General features: G+C 46.2%; 1 protein-coding gene across 8 annotated transcripts in view; it reads left to right on the top strand.

Annotated features, from left to right (window-relative positions):
- The window catches only part of LOC140388384 (ERC protein 2), a 1,175,365-nt gene extending 1,154,693 nt beyond the window's left edge, over positions 1-20,672 (top strand). For all 8 annotated transcript variants that reach the window (XM_072472461.1, XM_072472462.1, XM_072472469.1 and 5 more), the window contains one exon: positions 18,279-20,672. In XM_072472461.1, the coding sequence (XP_072328562.1) occupies positions 18,279-18,416 (138 nt within the window). In that variant the 3' untranslated portion in view covers positions 18,417-20,672. The remainder of the gene's footprint in view (positions 1-18,278) is intronic.
- The last annotated feature ends 737 nt before the right edge of the window (positions 20,673-21,409 follow it).

A 21,409-nucleotide genomic window follows, 5' to 3' on the forward strand; every position in this document is an offset into this window, starting at 1 on the left:
GTGCAGAATTTGTATTTTTTCCCCCTTCTCTGTCACCACCCTGCCTCAGCATTGAGAGGTTGTGGCTCAAAGCGTGTTGCGACCTGATGGAAAGGACGTTGTCATTTTGAACGATTGTTAGCAAGCTTCTCTCAGTCATTGATGTCAATGTTGCTGTGCATCAAGGAGAGCTTCATAGTCTTTCTGAAGTGTTTTCTTTATCCTCTTCTGAATGTTGCCATCCGAGAGTTCAGAAACAGGACCTGACAGGAGCAATGCTTTTTGGCCATTGGGACACAGTAAAGTCGAGCGTAGTTGATTTTGCAGGAGTTTTGCCTCAACATTTGTGGAGCTGACTTCAAGAAGTACACAATCATTTATTTGACAGTGCTTCCATTAAATCTAGTGGAAGCAGAGGCACTGCTGATGTAATTTCTACAGCTCTTACCTATCATTGATACACCAATCAGAACTCAGTGCAGTACAGGAGTGTGATGACAACTCTGCGGGTGCCACAGAGATCAGTGCTGGGTTTCCACTGTTTACAACCCATGGGGGTGATCCCAATGGGAGCGCAAAGAGGCCGGTAGTTCCCGACAGCTGGTACACCCTATGAGATCTATCCAGATTTTGCGAGATGTTGCGATCAGGATCCCACCCACATTGGGCGATACCAAGCCTCACACCCCTAAGTAGGCTTAAAACCCATGTAGAAGTGCTGACCTGGGATCTATTGTGTTCCCGGCATCTCGCCTCCCCAGGTAGACCCCAATTGGGCACCATTCAGTACTGGTCCACACAAACGTGGACCAGACAGAACGGCACCCGGGAGGTCTCCTGGGCCATGAATGGTCAGGTACAGGGCAAAATGGTGGGCACCTTGACACTGCCAGGCTGGCACCTTGGCACTGCCAGACTGGCACCTTAACACTGCCATCCTGGCACTGCCAAGCCAGCAGGAGCAATGCCAGGGTGGCAGTACCAAGAGTCAGGGCCTGAGGAGGACCAGGAGGGTGTCAGTTAAGAAGGTTGGGGATGTGCAGGGCAGGTATGAAGAGGCCTCTGGAAGGGTGGGGGAGGCTAAAGGGTGGGGGTCCTGGAAGAGGGAGGGCCCGAAAGGGGACGTAGGAGGTCGTGAAAAGGGAGCAGCCCCAGCACCCCCATAACAGGCTGTCATCACTTGAGGGGTTGTGGGTGCCCACTTAGAGATTGGGGCTCCTTTCAAATAGGTGGGCGAATCTCTGAGGGGGCTGGTCTGGTCAGCAGGTTCAGCTCCCCAATGATTAAAATAATTCTAAGTGTGGGTTTGACTGGGGAAAAACTCCCCAGGGCCCAAAAAATTGACTAATTGTGGTTAGATAGCGGTGCGGAACTCGCCGACAAGAGGCGGGGTGAAACTCCCAATAAAACCCGCCACAAATAACACTTTGAAACATTTCTGTTAGGTCGCACCCTACATCGATGACTTGGATGAAGGGACCAAGTGTATTATAGCCAAATTTTCTGATGATACAATGGTAGGTAGGAAGCAAACTACGAGGACGCAAATGGATATAGATGGGTTAAGTCAATGCAAAAAATTGACAGATGGAGTATAAAAATCTGAGGTTGTCCACTTTGGTGGGAAATATAGCGAAGCTAAATATTATTTAAATGGAGAGAGACCACTGAATGCTGCATTACAGAGGAGTCAGCATGTAGATACAGCAATTAAATATGAAGGCAAATGAAATATTGGCCTTTATTGCAAGGGGAATAGGTATAAAAGTAGGGAAGTCTTGCTACAGCTATACAGGGCATTGGTGAGTACTTGTACAAGTTTTTGTCTCCTTATTTAAGGAGGACACACTTGCAATGGAGACAGTTCAGAGGCGATTCACTAGCTTGATTTCTAGGATTAAAATGCTTTCTTAGTTGGGATGGTTGAACAGGTTGGGCCCATATTCATTGGATTTCTAACAATGAGAGGTGATCATATTGAAACAGAGGATTCTGGGGGTATCTGACAGGGTAGATACCAAGCGTATGTTTCCTCTCATGGGGGAATCCAAACCAGGGGGCACAGTTTCAGAACAAGGAGACTCCCATTTAAAACGTAAATGAGGAGGAATTTCTTCTTGGAGGGTCATTAACGTTTAGAATTCACTACCCACGGAGCAGGACGGCTCGGTCATTAAATATATCCAAGGCTGAGTGATACTGATTTTTCATCTAAAATATGTCTAAGATTATAGGGCAGGCAGAAAAGTGGAGTTTGGACCACGGTCAGATCAGCCACGATCTTACTGAATAGCGGGGCAGGCTTGAGGCCAAATGGCCTACTCCTGGTCCTATTTGAGATCGACCGAGTCTTAATTAGTAATGGGTTGAAAGGTTTTTGGGACAGCCAGGAAAGTGAAGTTGAGGCCAAGAGGACATCAGTCACGATCGTATTGAATGGCAGAGAAGGCTCAAGGGGCTGAATTGCCAACCCCCTGCTCCTAGTTCTTATGTTCTATTTCTTATCTGTCATTTGGAAAGTTTTGACTTCATCAGTAATCGTCAGTAAAGACTTTTTGCACGACTGTTCCACTGATCTTGGGCGCGATTCTCCAACCCCCCGCCGGGTCGGAGAATCTCCTGGGGCTGGCGTGAATCCCGCCCCCGCTGTGTCCCAAATTCTCCACCACCAGAGATTCGGCGGGGGCGGGAATCCGCCACGCCGGTTGGCGGAAATCGTGCCGGTCGGCAGGCCCATCCCCGGCGATTCTCCGGTCCGCGATGGGCCGAAGTCCCGCCGCTGTCAACCCATGCCAGCCGGCGTGGATTGAACCACCTTTCGAACGGCGGGACAAGGCGGCGCGGGCGGGCTCCGGGGTCCTGGGGGGGGCGCGGGGCGATCTGGCCCCGGGGGGTGCCCCCACGGTGGCCTGGCCCGCGATCGGGGCCCACCGATCCGCGGGCGGGCCTGTGCCGTGGGGGCACTCTTTTCCTTCCGCCTTCGCCATGGTCTTCACTATGGCGGAGGCGGAAGAGACCCCCTCCACTGCGCATGCGTGGGGATGCCGTGAGCGGCCGCTGATGCTCCCACACATGCGTCGCATGGCAAAGTCATTTCCGCGCCAGCTGGCGGGGCGCCAAAGGCCTTTCCCGCCGGCCGGCGGGGCGGAAATCACTCTGGCGCGGGCCTAGTCCCTCAAGGTGAGGGCTCGGCCCCTCAAGATGCGGAGAATTCCGCACATTTGGGGTGGCGTGATGCCGGACTGATTCGCGCCGTTTTTGGCGCTGGTCGGCGGACATCGCGCCGATTGCGAAGAATCCTGCCCCTTGTTGGTTTTGCTGACTCTCTGGCCCAAATTGTCTGATCCTTAGATCATACAACTGAAGATGAGTGTCAGAACCCTGCAGGGGCCCTGAGACATGGTCCTACATGGGAATTACTGAAGAAATGTAAACCCCTGCTCCAAACCCTCTGCAAAATTTTCCAAATCTGAGTCAGCGACTTGAGCAATTTCCATAGTAATTACCTGGATAATTAACCAGGAAATGTTAGATGGATTAAAACCTGGTATAACATCTGGGTGTTATTAACCTTGAATAATACCCACCCACTCACCACCTACCCACTCTCCCATATACCCGTCCACCCACCTAATCACTCATTCACCTGCCCACCTCCCTACCCACCCATGGGTCTGCCCACCTACTCACTCAGCTGCCCCCCTGTCCACTCGCCCACTACCCAGTTCACCTACCTCACCCATTCACTCATCCATCTGCTAACCCAAACTCAAAGAGTGGATCTTTAAGCTTATCAGACAAAATGTGACAGCTGCTGCCATAAAAAGAAAGCGTGTCCTGTCATCATCCGACTCTATTCCGCTCAGACGGAGGTGCCTGGCAAAGGCTGTGCTCCATATTTCTTTTAACAGCCCGGATCAGAAGATCCCGGAAGAAATGCGAGGCAGCAGTGCCGCTGCTCTGAAGATCTGGGTCTCTGTTTCCAAACAATGGTGAAGTGTTCATTGCTGCCTTCAATATTGGCAAAGCCTCTCAGACCTCTGGCACTTGTAGATGTGTTGCTATTATATGGCTCCATACCAATTCGATGTGCTCAATTTACTCTGTTTCCGCTGAAATCACTCTTTTGATGCAATAATCGGTGGCCTATCCTCTGACTTTTATCAAGGCTTTGTTCTTTCTCTGCACCTCTTATATCAGTGATGATGTCCATTTGTCACTCAGTGTTGTCTATCCCTGTCATGATGACTATGGATAACATCTGTCAGCTTGCTTCATGCTTCAGACCAATAGCTGCTGGCCTTACCAGCAACACCTACATCCTGTACATAAATATCTTTACGCATTTCTAGCCATTAACCAGTCTCAGCCTTTGTGGCTCTTAGTTTTATTAAGATTCCTACGTGTGTATTTTTCTCAACTTTGAGTCATACCTCCTCAGCTGCAGTACACTTTCCCACATATCACTCCCCTTTCCACAAGCTGCACTTTGATTAAACAAAGACGCATCGGGCAACTACCTTTTTTAACGATTTTCCTCAGGACTTTTAAGAATTTGGAACTCCTTACTTACCTTGGATTGTCCTTCTCGTTCCATCTTAAATCTTATGAAACATGAGCTTTGTACAACCTGTCCACCGCTCCTGATTTATTTTATTACATAGGATATACAACACAGAAACAGGCCATACGGCCCAACCAGTCCATGTGGTGTTTATGCCCATCTTGGATGTCTTTTCTCATCTAAATCTACAAGAGTAACCCTCTGTTCCCATTTCCTTCATATACTTTCCTGGTTTCCCCTTAATTGATTCATGCTTTTCAATCACTCCCTGAGATAATGAGTTCCACATTCTCAACATTCTTTGGGTGGAGACGTTTCTTCTGAATTCCCTATTGGACTATCTTTTATTGATGACCTCTAGTTATGCTCTTCCCGACAAGAGGAAACATTCTCTCTGTCTTCACTCTATCAATACCTTTATAAAAGATCTCTACTACGTCATCCCTCAGCCTAATCCTTTCAAACGAAAGTGACCCGGCATATCAATCCTTTCCTATGCGTATAATGCTACACTTCTGCACTTTCCCCAGTGCTTCTGTGCCCTTTTTATAATATGGCAAGCAGAGCTGCATAAAGTACTCTTGAGTGTGGTATTGTATTTTGGATTCCAACTTGTTGATGTAAGTTTTGAACAGTAGTGGTCCCAGCACTGATCCTTGTAGGACACCACTTTCCATCTTCAGCCACTTTGAATAATTACCCTTTGCTCCCACTCTCTGCTTCCTGTTGTGAAACCAACTAGCAATCCATTCTGCCAATTATCCCCTGAAAATCCAGGTAAATTACATCCACTGCATTACCATTACCAACTCTCTTTGTAACCTTCACAAAAAAATTCAATAAAGCTGGTCAAACAAAATTTTCTTTTTTTAAAGCCATTGTGACTATTCATTATTATGTTTCTCCTTTCTAACTGTTTTTCTATTCTCTCCTTCAGTGAAGATTCCATTACTTTTCCTACCATTGATGTTATGCTGATTAGTCTATAATTCCCTGGAATTTTCTACCTATCCATCTACTTAAATATTGGAAGTACATTCGCTATCCACCAGTCCTTTGCAACACACCCTTTTCAAACAAATTTTTTTTTTTTTTAGGAAACATTTTATTGAGGCATTTATAATTTTAATATTTTAACATATTAACATTCTAAATATCAGAATGGTCCGACACATGCAAAATCCCCATAGTAACATACCCAGCTTTCCCTCGCCCTAACTCCTAGCTACCCATATATTAGGTTCCCTGCCCTTATTCTTTACTTCCATGCCCCCCTCACCCCCACCCCCCACGTCTGCTGACGGTCAGTTTTCCTTAAAGAAGTCGATGAACGGCTGCCACTGTTGCTAACTTTTGGGTTGGTTCACTTGGCTCTGTTTTATAACCTTTGCTCTCGAGTCGCCAGGTATCTTTATGATACCGCCACGAGGTTCAAGTTCGAGTACTGACCAAGAACTCAATGCAGCGATTAGTAAGATTTCAATCAAAGCACATTTATTATACACAGTAATCGCTACTCATGCACAAATTCTACATCTAAGCTACTTCTACGACTAACAGGCCTGTACTTAACTTCGGACTGGCCCACCAGGTCAGGGGAACAAATGGCCTTTCGTTCGGGTTCTGAGTCTGCGAGATTCGAAGTTGGTACGGATTGATAGCTAGGAGCGCCTATCTCGTAGCGAGCGTTGACTTAAGACTTACGATCTCTCGGTGGCCACTGGACTGGTCACGGTCAATGTTGGTTCGCGTTGCTGGGTGACCCGGTCAGGAAGAAGATGGGCGATTTGAACTTGGGGCTTAACTTTATAGTCCCCAGGGGCTTCCCATCTTTCGGGGCGGACCCTGTACCTGGTTCTAGGTGATCGGACTTCGTTCCAATCGCTTGGTTCGATTTCTCCAATACTGGAGAGGTTCCCTGATCGATGGGCGGTCTTGAGGTGTCCGTTAACCTCTTTTGTGTTGGCTCCTGCTGGCGCCGGGGAGTCTGGCTTAGTTTTGTTTGTCCCAAATGTTGCTATTGTTCCCGGGGATTGCTCATTAGTATGTAGATGGCTGCTACATTATTATGCTGATGGTCGCTGGTATTGATGCTGTCTGGGCTTTTGCAGAGTTAAATAAATACACAGCAAACCTGCACCTGCTGGTTTCTGCCTGTGTTGGCTGAATTTCCCTTCAGCCTTTGCCGTTCGCCATTTTAAATCGGGACTTAGCCAACTCAGGTGGCTACACTCCCTGCTTGTGATCCTAATGCGAAGCGTGAAGGATCACATAACTGCATTGCTTTCCATTCCCTGACCCGGCGAGCACTCTTCGATGGCCTCTATACTGACCATAACTATACAAAAAAATTTTAACTAACAATTCTGAGAGGCACTATGTCAAACAGGGACATGCATTACAAAATAAGAAAATGGGAACCTCTAACTATCCTTAATAAACTACACTCGCTCAAATATTTGTTCACACTAACTTCCTAAACCATACAAACAAAATCATAGCAGTTTTATACACATGTTCCTGGCTTGGCAGTCAAGCTCAGGATTGTACAATTGCTCATGAACATTTCTTTATTTACAACAAAACGCAAATGAATGCTCTTTATTATAGATCGTGGGGGTCGGGGGTCTGGGGAGTGAATCATTAACGGCTGGGGGAGGTGAGGTCAGGGGGTTCGCGTTCGCGCGCAACCAAATGTCCATTATAACGATGAGCCACGCGGAGGATGTCCTCATGGTTCTTCTTCGTTCTCTTCTCTTCTCTTCTCCGGTCCTGGAGCTTCTTGAGTTCTGTGTGATCAAGCATAGTGTCTGTCACTATCAAGGTTTAACATCTCGTACGATAGTCTGTCTGTCCTTTAGTGCCAATTACTCCCTTTATAATTGGTCACTATGTGTGACTCCCTCATTTTTTTTTTCAAAAACATAATTTTAGGACAAGACACACTTACAAATAATGAACCAGTGCGAGCCGTCTCGCAGACTGTGCGGTTTACCATCCCAATGTTTCAGGATGTTAATAGCAGAGGGTTGGCGTTAACTGAAACAAAACAAAACTTTTTGAACAAAACTTTGCCGAAATGAGGTGCGTAAGGGCCGCGAAGGGTAAGAGTTGGATGGAGTACCCAGGTAGGATGGCGACCAATGCCGTGTGTGCCCTACCCGAGCGTAGCTGACCAGAGGGGGGGGGGTTCCCAGGCAGGGCGGGTCCCAAGCCGTTTCTCCACTGCCTGAGCAACCGACAAGAACGGGCAAGAAATCTAGTCATCGTGGGGGGCTGCCGTATTGGTTCCTTCCTTGAACCAGAAGAGCAGTTACGAACGGGGGTCTGTGTTTCCGTCGACAGACTAGTTCCGCTGAACTGGCGTCTGGGACATTTACAAGTTTCTGCGGGCAAATTCTCAGAGGTTTCGGCCGAAAAGGCGTGGGGCCGTGGAAAATTTTTTTTTCCGGTCTAACATACAACATTTAACAATACACTACAAACAACATAAAACATGCTGCAGTTTCCATCAGAAAGGACACCGTTTTCTCCCAAGCGGTTCCTTTTAAAACATCATCTGGACACCTCAGTTATCGTTTGCGAACTGGGTCGCAAAGGGGTTCTCGTTTTGGGAGTCAGACTCAAGGTCGTCATCTTCTCCCGGATGCCAAACTCTCGAGTGTAGGGCTGCTTGGTATGATTTCGGATCGCTCTCGTCATTCCGGACGAGTCTGTACGAATTATCTCGGTGCCAAAAGGTGGTGTCTAGTTCTGTGGGGACAGAATCGGGGTCGCCATTGTTGGTCGGTGGTGGGATTTGTTTAGGAAAGTGATCATGAAGGGATCACTCGAATCGTGGTCCGATTCGCTGGGTGTGGGTCCTGTTGCATGGGGATAGTAGGGAGGCGTGCTGTGGCTAGTGTCCGAGTCACTGTCGCTGCTGCTGCTGTCTGTGGGCGTTCCGGGGCGGAGTGTATATTTCGGGGGTGGAGTCGAGGTTGAGTCCGTGGCTGGGCTGGACGTGTTGGGGGAGGGTAGGGTTACGTTGGCTGTGGGCGGGGAGTGGTCTGCTGCGTCGAGCATGACGTGGTGTGCGTGGTTAGACTGTGTTCCATATGCCTTCAGCTGGTTGATATGAAACCACGCAGTCTTTCCTCTCTACTAATTGTTTGACTGCGTTCTCATGTGTGAGGGCCGTCACTTCGGGGCTGGTCAACTCTAAGCCTAATAAAAATTCTGTGCCTTTCATGGGGCGTCTGGTCATGAGAGTGTGTGGGGTGTAACCTGTAGAAGTTGAAACTGTATTTCGCAGAAACATCAGCTCAAAAGGGAGGACTGAGTCCCAAGTGGTGTTGTTTTGCTGGACCATTTTTCTGAGGGTGGATTTTAGGGTCCGATTCATGCGCTCCACGATACCACTCGACTGTGGGTGGTATGCAATGTGGAATTTTGGGTAATGCCAAATATCGTGAGGACGTTCTTCATGACACGTCCCGTAAAATGGGAACCTTGGTCGGATTCAATGCTGCGGGGGAGTCCCCATCTCGTAAAGATGTGGTGGGTTAGGATCTTGGCTGTGGTCTTTGCCGTGTTCGATCTGGATGGGAACACTTCCACCCATTTGGTAAACGTGTCTATCACCACGAGTACATATTTATAACCATTCCTACAAGGGGGCAATGGTCCTATAAAATCAATCTGGAGGTTAGTCCAGGGGCCATTAACGGGTCAGGTGTGACTGAGTTGAGCCTTTTTGGCATATCTGTCCGGATTATTCTGGGCGCAGATAAGTCAATTCTCAACGTAGTGATTTACATCTTCTTTTAAACTCGGCCACCAGCAGAGCTGCCTGAGGTGGGTTGTAGTGGGATCGATTCCCTGATGTCCGTGACCGTCATGGAATAAGCAAATCAGTTGATTCCTGTCCTGTTCAGGAACCACATAAAGGGTGTCTTTTAACACCACACCGTCATGTGTGGTCAATGCATTTCTAAACCTATCATAGGGGGCTGGATAGTTTCCTTTTAAAATCTCCCTGAGATTGCTGTCCTGCTTTTGGGCCTGCAATAGATCCTTGATCTTAGCCTGTGAGACCTGAACTGCATTCACTGGTGCGTTTCGGGGGGGGGTCCAAAAATATCCGTGCCTGGAACCTGCTTTAGCCAGTGCGTCGGCTTTTACATTTCATGGGGGGGAGGAACGATGGTGACTTCGAACTTTGACTATACCAAAGGTCCTGTTCTGTGCTCTCTCTAAGATGCGATGGAGCAATGGGGCTGAAGGGAGGGGTTTTCCGTCTGCGGAAACAAATCCTCTTGCTTTCCACAGAGGCAGGAATTCCGTAAGGCTGTTACAGACATAGAGGCTGTCCGAGTATATGTCTGCTGGGCTGGGGAAGGAATCTGGGTGTTCCACTATGTATCCAATGGCCGCAAGTTCTGCCGCCTGCGTGCCTAAGTGTCCTGGAAGTTTTATTGATATTTCTTCTAGGGCACGTCGCTGCGCATCCTCGACATAAATACCGCATCCTGTTATGCGCTTCCCTTCTAATATTGTGGAAGATCCATCCACATATATCTTTATGGGTTTGCACGTGTCTGTGTGCTTGGGGCTCTGGGTTGAACTACCTATCTTTCTGGGGGGTGTTTTAGCAATAAAGGGGCCTGTGTTGTGGTGTGGAGAGATAATTTCACATTCATGGGGGGGTTCCGGGGTACTGTACGATGTCGGCTAAAAAAGTGTGGGTCTTTGTCCTTTTAACAGTGATGTCCCGTCCCTGCAAAAGAAGGGTCCATCTAGCTGCTCTGATCTGACTGACTGTACCGTCCTTGAGTCGTCTGTCCAGTAAAAGTTGGGTGGGGGTGTGTTCGGTGAGAATTGTGATGGGGTTGAGTCCGGTAATGTATGAAAAATACTGGACTGCCCAGAATACTGCGAGCAGGTGCCTTTCACAGACTGAAAATCCCTGCTCCACAGCATCTAAAACTCTGGAGGCGTAAGCCACGGGCCTTAACTGGTCGCGCCGTACCTGGAGGAGCACGGCTGAAAGGGTGCGGTCTGTGGTCGCTACCTCTATAGCGTAGGGGGAAAGCGGGTCTGGAACTTGTAGTGCGGGGGCTGCTATGAGTGCTTGCTTCAACGCATCCACAGCATCCGTATGCTGCGGAAGCCATTCCCAGGGGGCTCCTTTCTTTAGGAGGTCTGAGAGGGGCGCTGCCTTGCTGGCGAAACCGTCAATGTGGTTTCGGCAGTAGCCAACCAGTCCTAAAAACGACCGGAGGGCTGAAACGTTATGGGGAAGGGGCAATTTAGCAATCGAGTCAATCCTTTTGTGCTCGATCTCGCGTTTACCATGTGTGATAATTGTACCCAAATATATCACCTTATCCTCCAAAATCTGGGCCTTTTTGGGGTTAACTTTACAACCAATTGAGTGTAAGCATTCCAGGAGTTCGGACAGAAGCTCAATGTGCTCTTCCTTGGTGCCTGTCTGCAGGAGTAGGTCGTCTACGTACTGGACCAGACATTCGGGGCGAGAGAATTTGGCTAAACCATTTGCCAGCTGTCGGTGGAAAATGGAGGGGGAGTTGTGGAATCCTTGTGGAAGGCATGTCCATGTGTACTGTTGATTTTTAAAAGTGAAGGCAAATTTGTACTGGAACGCCTTTGCCAATGTAATGGACCAGAATCCATTACTGACATCCAAAACTGTAAAGTATCGGGAATTGAGTCCCTGCTTGAGCATGGTCAGCACGGTAGCATTGTGGATAGCACAATTGCTTCACAGCTCCAGGGTCCCAAGTTCGATTCCCCGCTTGGTCACTGTCTGTGCGGAGTCTGCACATCTTCCCCGTGTATGCGTGGGTTTCCTCCGGGTGCTCCGGTTTCCTCCCACAGTCCAAAGATGTGCAGGTTAGGTGGATTGGCCATGCCAAATTGCCCTTAATGTCCAAAATTGCCCTTATTGGTGGGTGGGGTTACTGGGTTATGGGGATAGGGTGGGGGTGTTGACCTTGGGTAGGGTGCTCTTTCCAAGAGCCGGTGCAGACTCGATTGGCTGAATGGCCTCCTTCTGACTGTAAATTCTATGATATCACTTGTTGCTACTGTGGGGGCTGCTGCGGGGGTGATTTTGTTGAGTTCCCGGTAATCGATGGTCAATCGCCATGATCCATCAGGCTTTCTCACTGGCCAAATCGGGGCATTATTAGTGGAGACTACTGATCTAAGTACGCCCTGCTCTAATAATCTTTCTATTACCTTGGAGATTTCTCCCTCTGCCTCTTGGGGAAATCCATACTGTTTTTGGGGTCTAGGGTCAGGTCCTGTGATTTGTGCAGAACCAGTCATCCGTCCACAGTCGTGTTTCTGGGTCGCGAATGCTGTCCTATTTTTCTGTAAAACTGCCCTAACCTGCTTGTCCGTGCTAAGCGTGGCCGGGTTGAACCAAAATTCGCCTACTGCGCTAATTTTGCTCGCGTATTCACCTATGTTGAGCGTTGCGGGGGCTCTTGCGAATTTCGCCATCTTCCAGACACACTGGTTGACTGGATCAAATGATAGATTGTGGGAATTCGTGAAGTCTATTCCCAGAATGTGTTCTGCTGTGTGGGGCAGGTCATTAAAACCACGGGGTGCTTGGTGGTGATGTTACCGATTTGAATGGGTACAGGGGCTGTGATGTGTCCCTGCTGTGAGTGGCCTGTAAAGCCGCTGAGGGTGATGGTGGCTGTAGTGGCCACGTGTCCTTTTGGAACACGGTGGAGGAATTTATTGTGGTGCAGGACCCTCCTGTGTCCCATAGAAATTCGATGGGCTGTCCCCGAATTTTCGCTGCAACTACCGGTCGTCCGGACCTATCCCAAAGGGTGTCGCAGACCCAACTGGGGGAGCCCGAACACCGTCAGTCCGTTCCGGTCAGGTCCGTCTGATCTGAACGGGTGCCAACACTATGAATGGGCTCTGTCTTATTCCTACTTAGAGTGCCCGTCTGCTGGGCTCTCTGTGGCTTTCGTGAGGCATTGCATTCCCTTGCAAAGTGTCCCAATTGTCCACAGTTGTAACACTCCTGTGACTTTTGTGGGGTGCTGTTCTTTCCTTCATTTACCCATGCGGGGTTCTGGTGCGTTTTCACTGCCTGTATATCTGCGTCGGCCTGCTTTTCTTCGGGATTTTTAACTGCGGGTTTGTTTCGTACAGACTGCTCCCGGCGCGGGACAATCTTTTTACTACCCATTTTTCATTATGAGCCTCTTCTGTGGGATCATAATTCGCGCACGCTTTCTGTCCTGTTTCTGTGGCATGGGAGATAAGGGTGTGGGTCCATTTGGCCATGTTGTCTGGGGACAAATGGGCGCGGTCTAAGTCTCCAAAAACTGCTGCAAAGTGGATCCACAGGCGTCCAGCAAAAGCTGTGGGGTGCTCGGTTTTCTTTTGACTGCATTTATTGAGGCCATACGGGGTCACCCCGGTTATACCCAATCGCATCCAGGATCGCGGTATGCATTTCATCAAGGGTGCCTCCTCCTACATTCTGTAGGTCGGGAAGGGCTGCTACGACTGAAGGGTCTAAACTTAAAACTATGAGCTTTACATGCTCTCGCTCATCCAGGCCGTACATGGTCGCCTGATGCTTTACTCTGGCAAAGAAATGGTGGGGGTCTGAGGTGGGGAGGAACGGTGTGATTTTCTCGCACGCGTCCCGTAATTGGGTCACTGTTAAGGGGGTGGTATACAAAAATTCCGTATCGTCTGATGTGGCTGTGCGGTGGGTGGTGACTGGGTTCATTGGAGCCTGAACTATCTGCTCTGTGGGGGGTCAGGGTGCTTTTCTCCTTTGGGGCTTTCCCTGCGCACATGTTCCCTGAACATATCTCTGCGCTGTTTCGTTTAACTCTTCCCATTCAGGGCCGTCTTCCTCATCTAATTTTGCTCCAAAGGTTTCCTGGAATCCTTTTTGGACTGAAAGCAGCGATTGCAGCTCTGCAATCTGCTTCTGGCACTTTGCGTGGTCTAATGAGCTTTGTCTTTGCTCTGTGGTGGCAGCATGGAGTGCTCTTAACGCTGCCTTCAGGTCACGACACTGCCTCTGCAATGCTTCTACCTGCTTCTCGGTTTCTTCTCGTACCAGGACTGCACGTTGCGTGTCCTGATAGGCCTTTTCATACTGGGACTGGAAGCTGCTTAAGTGCGCCAGACAAGACTGGTGTGCCCACTTGGCATCATCCACCTCTCCCTCTTTTGCTGCCAACTTCCTCCTCAACTCTACATTCTCTCTTTCTTCCTCACTAACATCGACCTTACACATTCGATGTATGCCTTCTACCTCTTTCCGGAGCGTCCTAATGACCTCCTCTGTGCCTCGCAACTGTGCCAAGCAGGACACGATTGCCATCGGCTTGCGAGCTTTCCCTAAGCTCTTCTTGTGAATCTCGCTCAGGTTCTCCCACCAGGCATGTCCTATACACCCGGGATCTGTTTCCTCGTTGTTACAGAATTCGCTCCAAAGGGGCCATCCTTTCCCTTTGAGGTACTTCCTAATTTCTTCCTCGCATACGGGACATTGTCCTACTCTACCGTTGCTAGTCGCTGCAACCGCAAATTCCTCTGGGTTCATGAGGCGCTGCATTGCCATCTTTCCTATCCAGATGCTTCTTTTAAATTTGGAACAGGGGAGCTAAGGCGGTGCTGTAAATATGGGTACGGCTTTCGCTAATTTCCGAAGTACAAACTCCCGACAGTTTTGTCGCAACAAAAATCTAGCAGTATTACCTTATCGCCCTGTTAGTTACACATGGATACACACACTTCCGAATTATGAGGATTGGTCAGAATTGCTTGAACACTTGTGGTTTTCTGTTCCCAATTGGATCTCTAATTCAAATTTTTGAGTTCTCCCGGAGTGGTTAAGCCACTTCTAGATCGGGTCCCGTCAGAATGTCACCAGTAATATGTTGCTAACTTTTGGGTTGGTTCACTTGGCTCTGTTTTATAACCTTTGCTCTTGAGTCGCCAGGTATCTTTATGATACCGCCACGAGGTTCAAGTTCGAGTACTGACCAAGAACTCAATGCAGCGATTAGTAAGATTTCAATCAAAGCACATTTATTATACACAGTAATCGCTACTCATGCACAAATTCTACATCTAAGCTACTTCTACGACTAACAGGCCTGTACTTAACTTCGGACTGGCCCACCAGGTCAGGGAAACGAATGGCCTTTCGTTCGGGTTCTGAGTCTGCGAGATTCGAAGTTGGTGCGGATTGATAGCAAGGAGCGCCTATCTCGTAGCGAGTGTTGACTTAAGACTTACGATCTCTCGGTGGCCACTCAACCGGTCACGGTCAATGTTGGTTCGCGTTGCTGGGTCACCCGGTCAGGAAGAAGAGGGGCGATTTGAACTTGGGGCTTAACTTTATAGTCCCCAGGGGCTTCCCGCCTTTTGGGTCGGACCCTGTACCTGGTTCTAGGTGATCGGACTTCGTTCCAATCGCTTGGTTCGATTTCTCCAATACTGGAGCGGTTCCCTGATCGATGAGCTGTCTTGAGGTGTCCGTTAACCTCTTTTGTGTTGGCTCCTGCTGGCGTCGGGGAGTCTGGCTTAGTTTTGTTTGTCCCAAATGTTGCTATTGTTCCCGGGGATTGCTCATTAGTATGTAGATGGCTGCTACATTATCGATGCTGTCTGGGCTTTTGCAGTGTTAAATACACAGCAAACCTGCACCTGCTGGTTTCTGCCTGTGTTGGCTGAATTTCCCTTCAGCCTTTGCCATTCGCCATTTTAAATCGGGACTTGGCCAACTCAGGTGGCTACATACCTCCAAGCGAACTCCTGTATTGAAACCCTTAAGCCTGAGAAACCCTGCCATGTCACTGACCCACACCCTCGACTTTGGAGGCTCCGAGTCCCTCCATCCCTGCAAAATCCGTCTCCGGGCCACCAGGGAGGCAAAGGCCAAAACACCGGCCCTTCTCCCCCCCTGGGCTCCCGAATCTTCTGACACTCCAAATATTGCCACCTCTGGACTCTGTGTCACCCTCACTTCCAGGACCTCTGACATGACATCTGAGAATCCCTGCCAAAATCCCCGCAGCTTCGGACACGCCCAAAACATATGTACATGATTCGCCGGACTTCCCCCGCACCTCGCACAGTTGTCCTCCACCTCCTCAAAAAACCTACTGATCTGGGCCACAGGCATATGAGCCCTGTGGAGCACCTTGAACTGGATCAGGCTAAGCCTGGCACACAATGAGGATGCAATGATGATTTTCAGGGCCTAATCCCATAACCCGACTTCCAACTCTTTTCTCTCCTCCCCCCCTCCCCCCACACGGCCCCCAACACGTCTTCCTACTTCCTCTTCACCTCTCCGATTGGGACCCCTTCCCACTCCATCAATTCCTTATGTATTTCCAAGACCCTCCTATCCCCAACTCCTGTTTTAGACATCACCTTCTCCTGTAGTCCCCTTAGAGGGAGGCAAGAGAAGCTTGGAACCTGCCACCAGAGAAAGTCCTGTACCTGCAGGTATCGAAATCCGTTCCCACCCGGTAACTCAAACTCCTCCTCTAGCTCCTCCAGGCTCAGGAACCACTCCTCACTGAAGAGATCCCCAAATCCCACACCGACCCCTCCCCCACCACCCACTTCCTAACCATCAAAATATTAGCCACCCAGTAGTAATTAATAAAGTTCGGAAGGGCCAAGCCTCCCTCCTAGTGCCCCCGCTCAAGAAGGACCTTCTTCACCCTCGGAGCTTTTCCAGTCCATATAAAACCCAAGATCGCCACGTTCATTTTCCTAAAAAATGCCTTGGGGATAAAGATTGGGAGAGACTGAAACACAAACAGCAATTTTGGGAGGACTGTCATTTTCACAGTCTGTACTGTCATGTGAGAGTCCCTTTAAGAAATGTGTGTTTTATCAAATGGCTGCAGTGATGTCAATGTGTAGGAGGAGCTGGAATGTGATTCTGCTTTTTACTTTTGTTTTGAGCTGGAAGCTCTTTTTGGCTCTGTGTTTTAGTTTTGCTTTCAGTTGGGGAGCTGCATTCAAACCAAGCAGGTGTATACTGGTGTCTCTCTGTATGCTAAACAAGGTGTTTAGATCACTTGAGAATTTAAAAGTGATAACTGTTTTTTGTAGAGAATTCAAACCTACTGTCTTTATTAAAACGTGTTTTGGCTTATGGATGTTGTTAGGAAAGTTATTAAGGGTTATCTATAGAGTACTGTATCTTTTTGGGGGTTATCAGTGTTGGTATTTGGCAAGACGTTTACTGTGTGTTTAGAAAATGTTAACTGGATTCATAGAATAAACATTGTTTTTGTTTAAAAATACTTTTAGTTCTCTGTTGCATCACACCTGTAAAGTGGGCCCTTGTGCTCCCCATAACCAAAATCTATTAAAAGTTGTGGGTCAGGTGAACTCCATGATATACTTTGGTGTTCTCTAAACCCTGGCCCATAACAGTATCCTCCCCACCAATGACAGCGGGAGCACGTCCCACCTGCGGAAGTCCCCTTTCACTTGCTCAATCAACCTGCCCAAATTTAATTTATGAAGCTGACCCCAGTCCAACAAATTATTAAATATGAGTAACAATACATCTGCTATCTCTTCCCAAGATTCTTTTAAAATCAATGTATGTAATCCATCCAAACAAGGGGTTTGTCCTCTTGAGTTTGTTTTAATTTATTCAATATATCCCCTTATGAAATTGGAAATGAATATATCTCATCACTCATTTTCTTATTCAATGTCATGTCTATCTCATGCCCATTTGGTAATACCAAAGCAAAATAATAATTAATATTTCTCTTTATTAACCATTGGTCATTTTCAAGGCCTTGGTGTCTCATTAAAATAAATTCCAAAGCACCGGGGCGGCATGGTGGCACAGTGGTTAGCATTGCTGCCTCACAGCTCCAGGGACCCGGTTCAATTCCAGCCTCGGGTGACTGTCTGTGTGGAGTTTGCACGTTCTCCCCGTGTCTGCGTGGGTTCCTCCGGGTGCTCCGGTTTCCTCCCACATTCCAAGCATGTGCAGGTTAGGTGGATTGACCATGATAAATTGTCCTTAGTGTCCAAAATGGGTAGATAGAGTTACTGGGTTACGGGGATAGGGTGGAGGAGTGGGCTTAGGTCGGTTGCTCTTTCCAAGGGCCGGTGCAGACTCGAAAGGCCGAATGGCCTCCTTTTGCACAGTAAATTCGATGATTCTATGAGGTTAAGTGGATTGGCTATGATAAATTGCCCTTAGTGTCCAAAGGTTAGGTAGGGTTATGGGGATAGGTTGGAGATGTGGGCTTAGGGTGCTCTTTCAAGGGCTGGTGCAAACTCAATGGGCCAAATGGCCTCCTTCTGCACTGTAAATTCTATGATTCTATGAATGATAACACATAGTGCACCTGTATGCCAATTCTTCCTTTGCTTAACATATCTGAATATTTAACCTTTGAGTAATTAAAGTTCCATGAATCATATTTAAAACAAACAAAATATACAACCTACATTAATTTTCACTTTGAACCCATTTAAAGAATTTGGAGTGGGATGTACGCAAGACCGTGGGATGTTTATTATAAAAGAAATACATCAACACAGAAATGTTATTTACTATTCTCATTCCAGCCATGAAGCAAGTGACTGTTATATTGCTCATTAGCACTATAAGACAAAAAGGTCAACTTGCTCTGAATAGCCATTTGCATTCAAAATCTAAACTATATATTGTTGTTTTTACTAGCTAGCAGAGGAATTGGAGAGAGGAGAAAAGGGAAATCTGGCACTACAGGAGTACACCGACAACTTGCTTCAACGAATTTCAGATTTATGCCCTGATGTCCTGGAGCAAGTCATCCAAATGCTGGAAGAAGCAGCCTGATAACAGCAGAAAAGGAGGTGGTATTGAAATTGTGCTAGCTCATTGTGGGGTGATTGGAAAGGAAAAACCCTTTCCGCATTTACACCACTAAACACTGCACCATTGTTTCAAAGCCAATTTTCATCCAACTATATTTGTGTAAAACTTAACAGTATTTGGAATATCATTCCAGAAATAATAGGGTCCTCAGTTACTATCAAGAAAGATGGAAATAACCCGTACTCTCAAAAGCCTATGTTATGATTAGGTGAGTGTTCAGTTTTGCCTTGACTACCTTCTTGAAATTCCTATTGTTTGCAGTTTCTGTACCCAGCTTTAGCTTTTAACCCATTATTGTCAACTTCTGCAGGCTCAGCAGCTACAATGGGTTCAGGGAATTCCACGGGTAATCTTTCCTTACTCTCGTGTACCTTAGCTACGCTCACATCTAAATTTCCAGGTGGGTAGGAAAGCAACAAGGACTTTTATAGTCTTAACATTTTAGTGAATAACACATTAAATATAAAACTTAGCTTTTGTGTGATGAAAAGATCAGTTTTAAAGGTGAAAGAATTATCAAACAGTCGACAAGGATTATCCTTCTGAACAAAGAAACCTGTGCCTCTCAAAATGTACTGTACGTCTGAATATGTTCATTAGATGATCAATTTAAAAGAGGCGTTGTTAAAATGGAAGAGCATTTAAAATTCTGGAACTGGCCAACTAGCTTGGGATTGCTATATGTAAAGCACATGTCAGCAAGCAGGAAAAAGAAGCAGAATTTGTTGTGCAATTCTTTCTTGCTGATGTAGCAAAGTCCTCTGACAGTAATAGGTTGTACTTTATGCCATTGTTAAAGATTCCAGAAGAAATTTAACAGCATCTTGCAGCTGATTTCTACGTATGGCAACGTGTGCATTTGTATAATTTTGAGTTCTGAATGCATAATCATACTCAATGGCAAAAGAACTTTACTGCTTTGAGTGGAAATGCAATAGAAAACTTTTTACTGCTTAAGTGAAACCAAACCTCAGAGCTTTCTTCAGTAAAGCGGGGCAAAGTTCTTTGGAATATGTTCAGCACATCTGGCATATTTTGCACTCCTGGAGAACACAGGCAACAAGAAGTAGTATGTAACATTGTTGTCACTTTGGGGTTGTGATCCTTTGAGTGCCCTAACAAGCAGTTCTCTATGTTCTATAGTACAACTGAATACTTGAAGTAGGAAATTCTTACCACAAGGACCTAATGTTAAGTAAATGTCACAGTAAATGCATAAATGCAATGATGTTTAGCTGTTAGATCATGTATATGTAATGTGCCAATTTGGAACAGTTGTTGCATTGGGGGAATTATGTTGTTCCCAGATTATAGAAATACAGATCATTAACATGAACTTCAAATCAGGATATCAAGACAAGATTTTCTGGGCAAAAGAAAACTGTTCTACCAAATGAAAAAGGACATTTCCCGTTACATATTTTACAGAATTTCAAGATGTTTTCTTTTGATACTTTGGCATAGAACTCTGGTTAAAATAAACACTGTGACAAACTGACAGTAATGTTTTATTTATGCGTCACTGGTAGACATCTCGCTTTGAGTGTTTAAAAGAAAAATGATTACCATTAACACAAATTCCCTTTTCTCTTGGCTTGTTTTCAAATAATTAAATTGACTGGTGTTCTGATTGTTATTATGCCTGTATTATATACTGTGTCAATTTCTGTACAGTAATTTTTGTATTTGAGATTTGTGTATCAAAAAGCACGCAATTTGAGTTTGACTTTCATTTGAAAGTGGATTAAAGATTTAATTTTCAAATAGTGTTTACAAGCAGACCATAACAATGTTGACACAATGCTTATCTGCAATGCAATTGTGTAGAATGGTGTTTGAATGTGATGTGCTGGAATATGTAGATCAGTAATTCCCTAGGTAGCCCTTTTCAATGTTCTGTCAGATTTTAGTAACACCTCTAGTCTTATTATTTTCAAGTTTGTGGCATGTCATGGGTTCTGCAGTTGGTATGTAGTGAAGATGTTGACATGGTACCAAAATGAATCCTTGAGTATGGTTAACCACCATGGGCATGATTTAAAACTGTTACTGTACATCATCTCGTGGACATTTAGAGGTATATAAAGTACAAAACATGGTTATCAATGTGCAAGAAATATTTAATGTTGCCCAGCTTGTTTATATATTCATCAAATAAAGATTTTCTTTCTGATATCACCGTTGCTGTTTAATAAAGGAAACTGCTTTTTTGTGGAATGCTGTTTTTGGTTTTTTTTAAGAATAAATCTATCGTTATATGAAAATTAACATACAATAGCTTTCACCGCTTAACTGTGTTCTCCCTTCATACACTACTTCTTGTCCATATAATGACCTTTGCCCAGGAGTGCTTTCTCCACAATGGGCATTAATATAACTGTGATTTGTCAGCAGCAATACATTTCAAGCGGGGTGAACGAGAAGACGTCAAGTTTTCCCTTCTCCAGGCTGTAACTTGGCTTTCATTTAGCACTCTATCACCTTGGCCAGCCAACTGAGAACTGTCAAAAACTCACCAAAGCCAGGCAGCTGAATTTGAGTTACAAGTAACACTGGGTCCTGGTCTTGTGAACTTGCTGGAAGTCAAACACTCAATCGCTGGAGTGGCTTGATTCCAGCAACATGTTTAATGCTATATATAGGAAAATGATTTACTTGTACATAATCATTTGGATACTTTAAAAAAAAATCAGAATGAAAGTGAGAACAAATTTCTACAGTTTAGCTGTTTTTTTGTAGAAGCCTTGTTGATTTTTATAAACAACGAAAATCTGAGAATAGTTATGTAGTTTGATATTCTGATTTAATTTTGCATGTCCTAATTATTGAAATTATATGTAAAATGTGTCAGTAATATATTTATTCTTCATGTCATCTAAATGTTGACTACTAGTTTGCAAGAGATTTATAGGCTTGAAGTATAAATGGAAAGATCACTGCAGAACTAAATAGAT

Source organism: Scyliorhinus torazame, chromosome 13 (assembly GCF_047496885.1).
Source record: "Scyliorhinus torazame isolate Kashiwa2021f chromosome 13, sScyTor2.1, whole genome shotgun sequence".
Classification (NCBI taxonomy): Eukaryota; Metazoa; Chordata; class Chondrichthyes; order Carcharhiniformes; family Scyliorhinidae; genus Scyliorhinus; species Scyliorhinus torazame.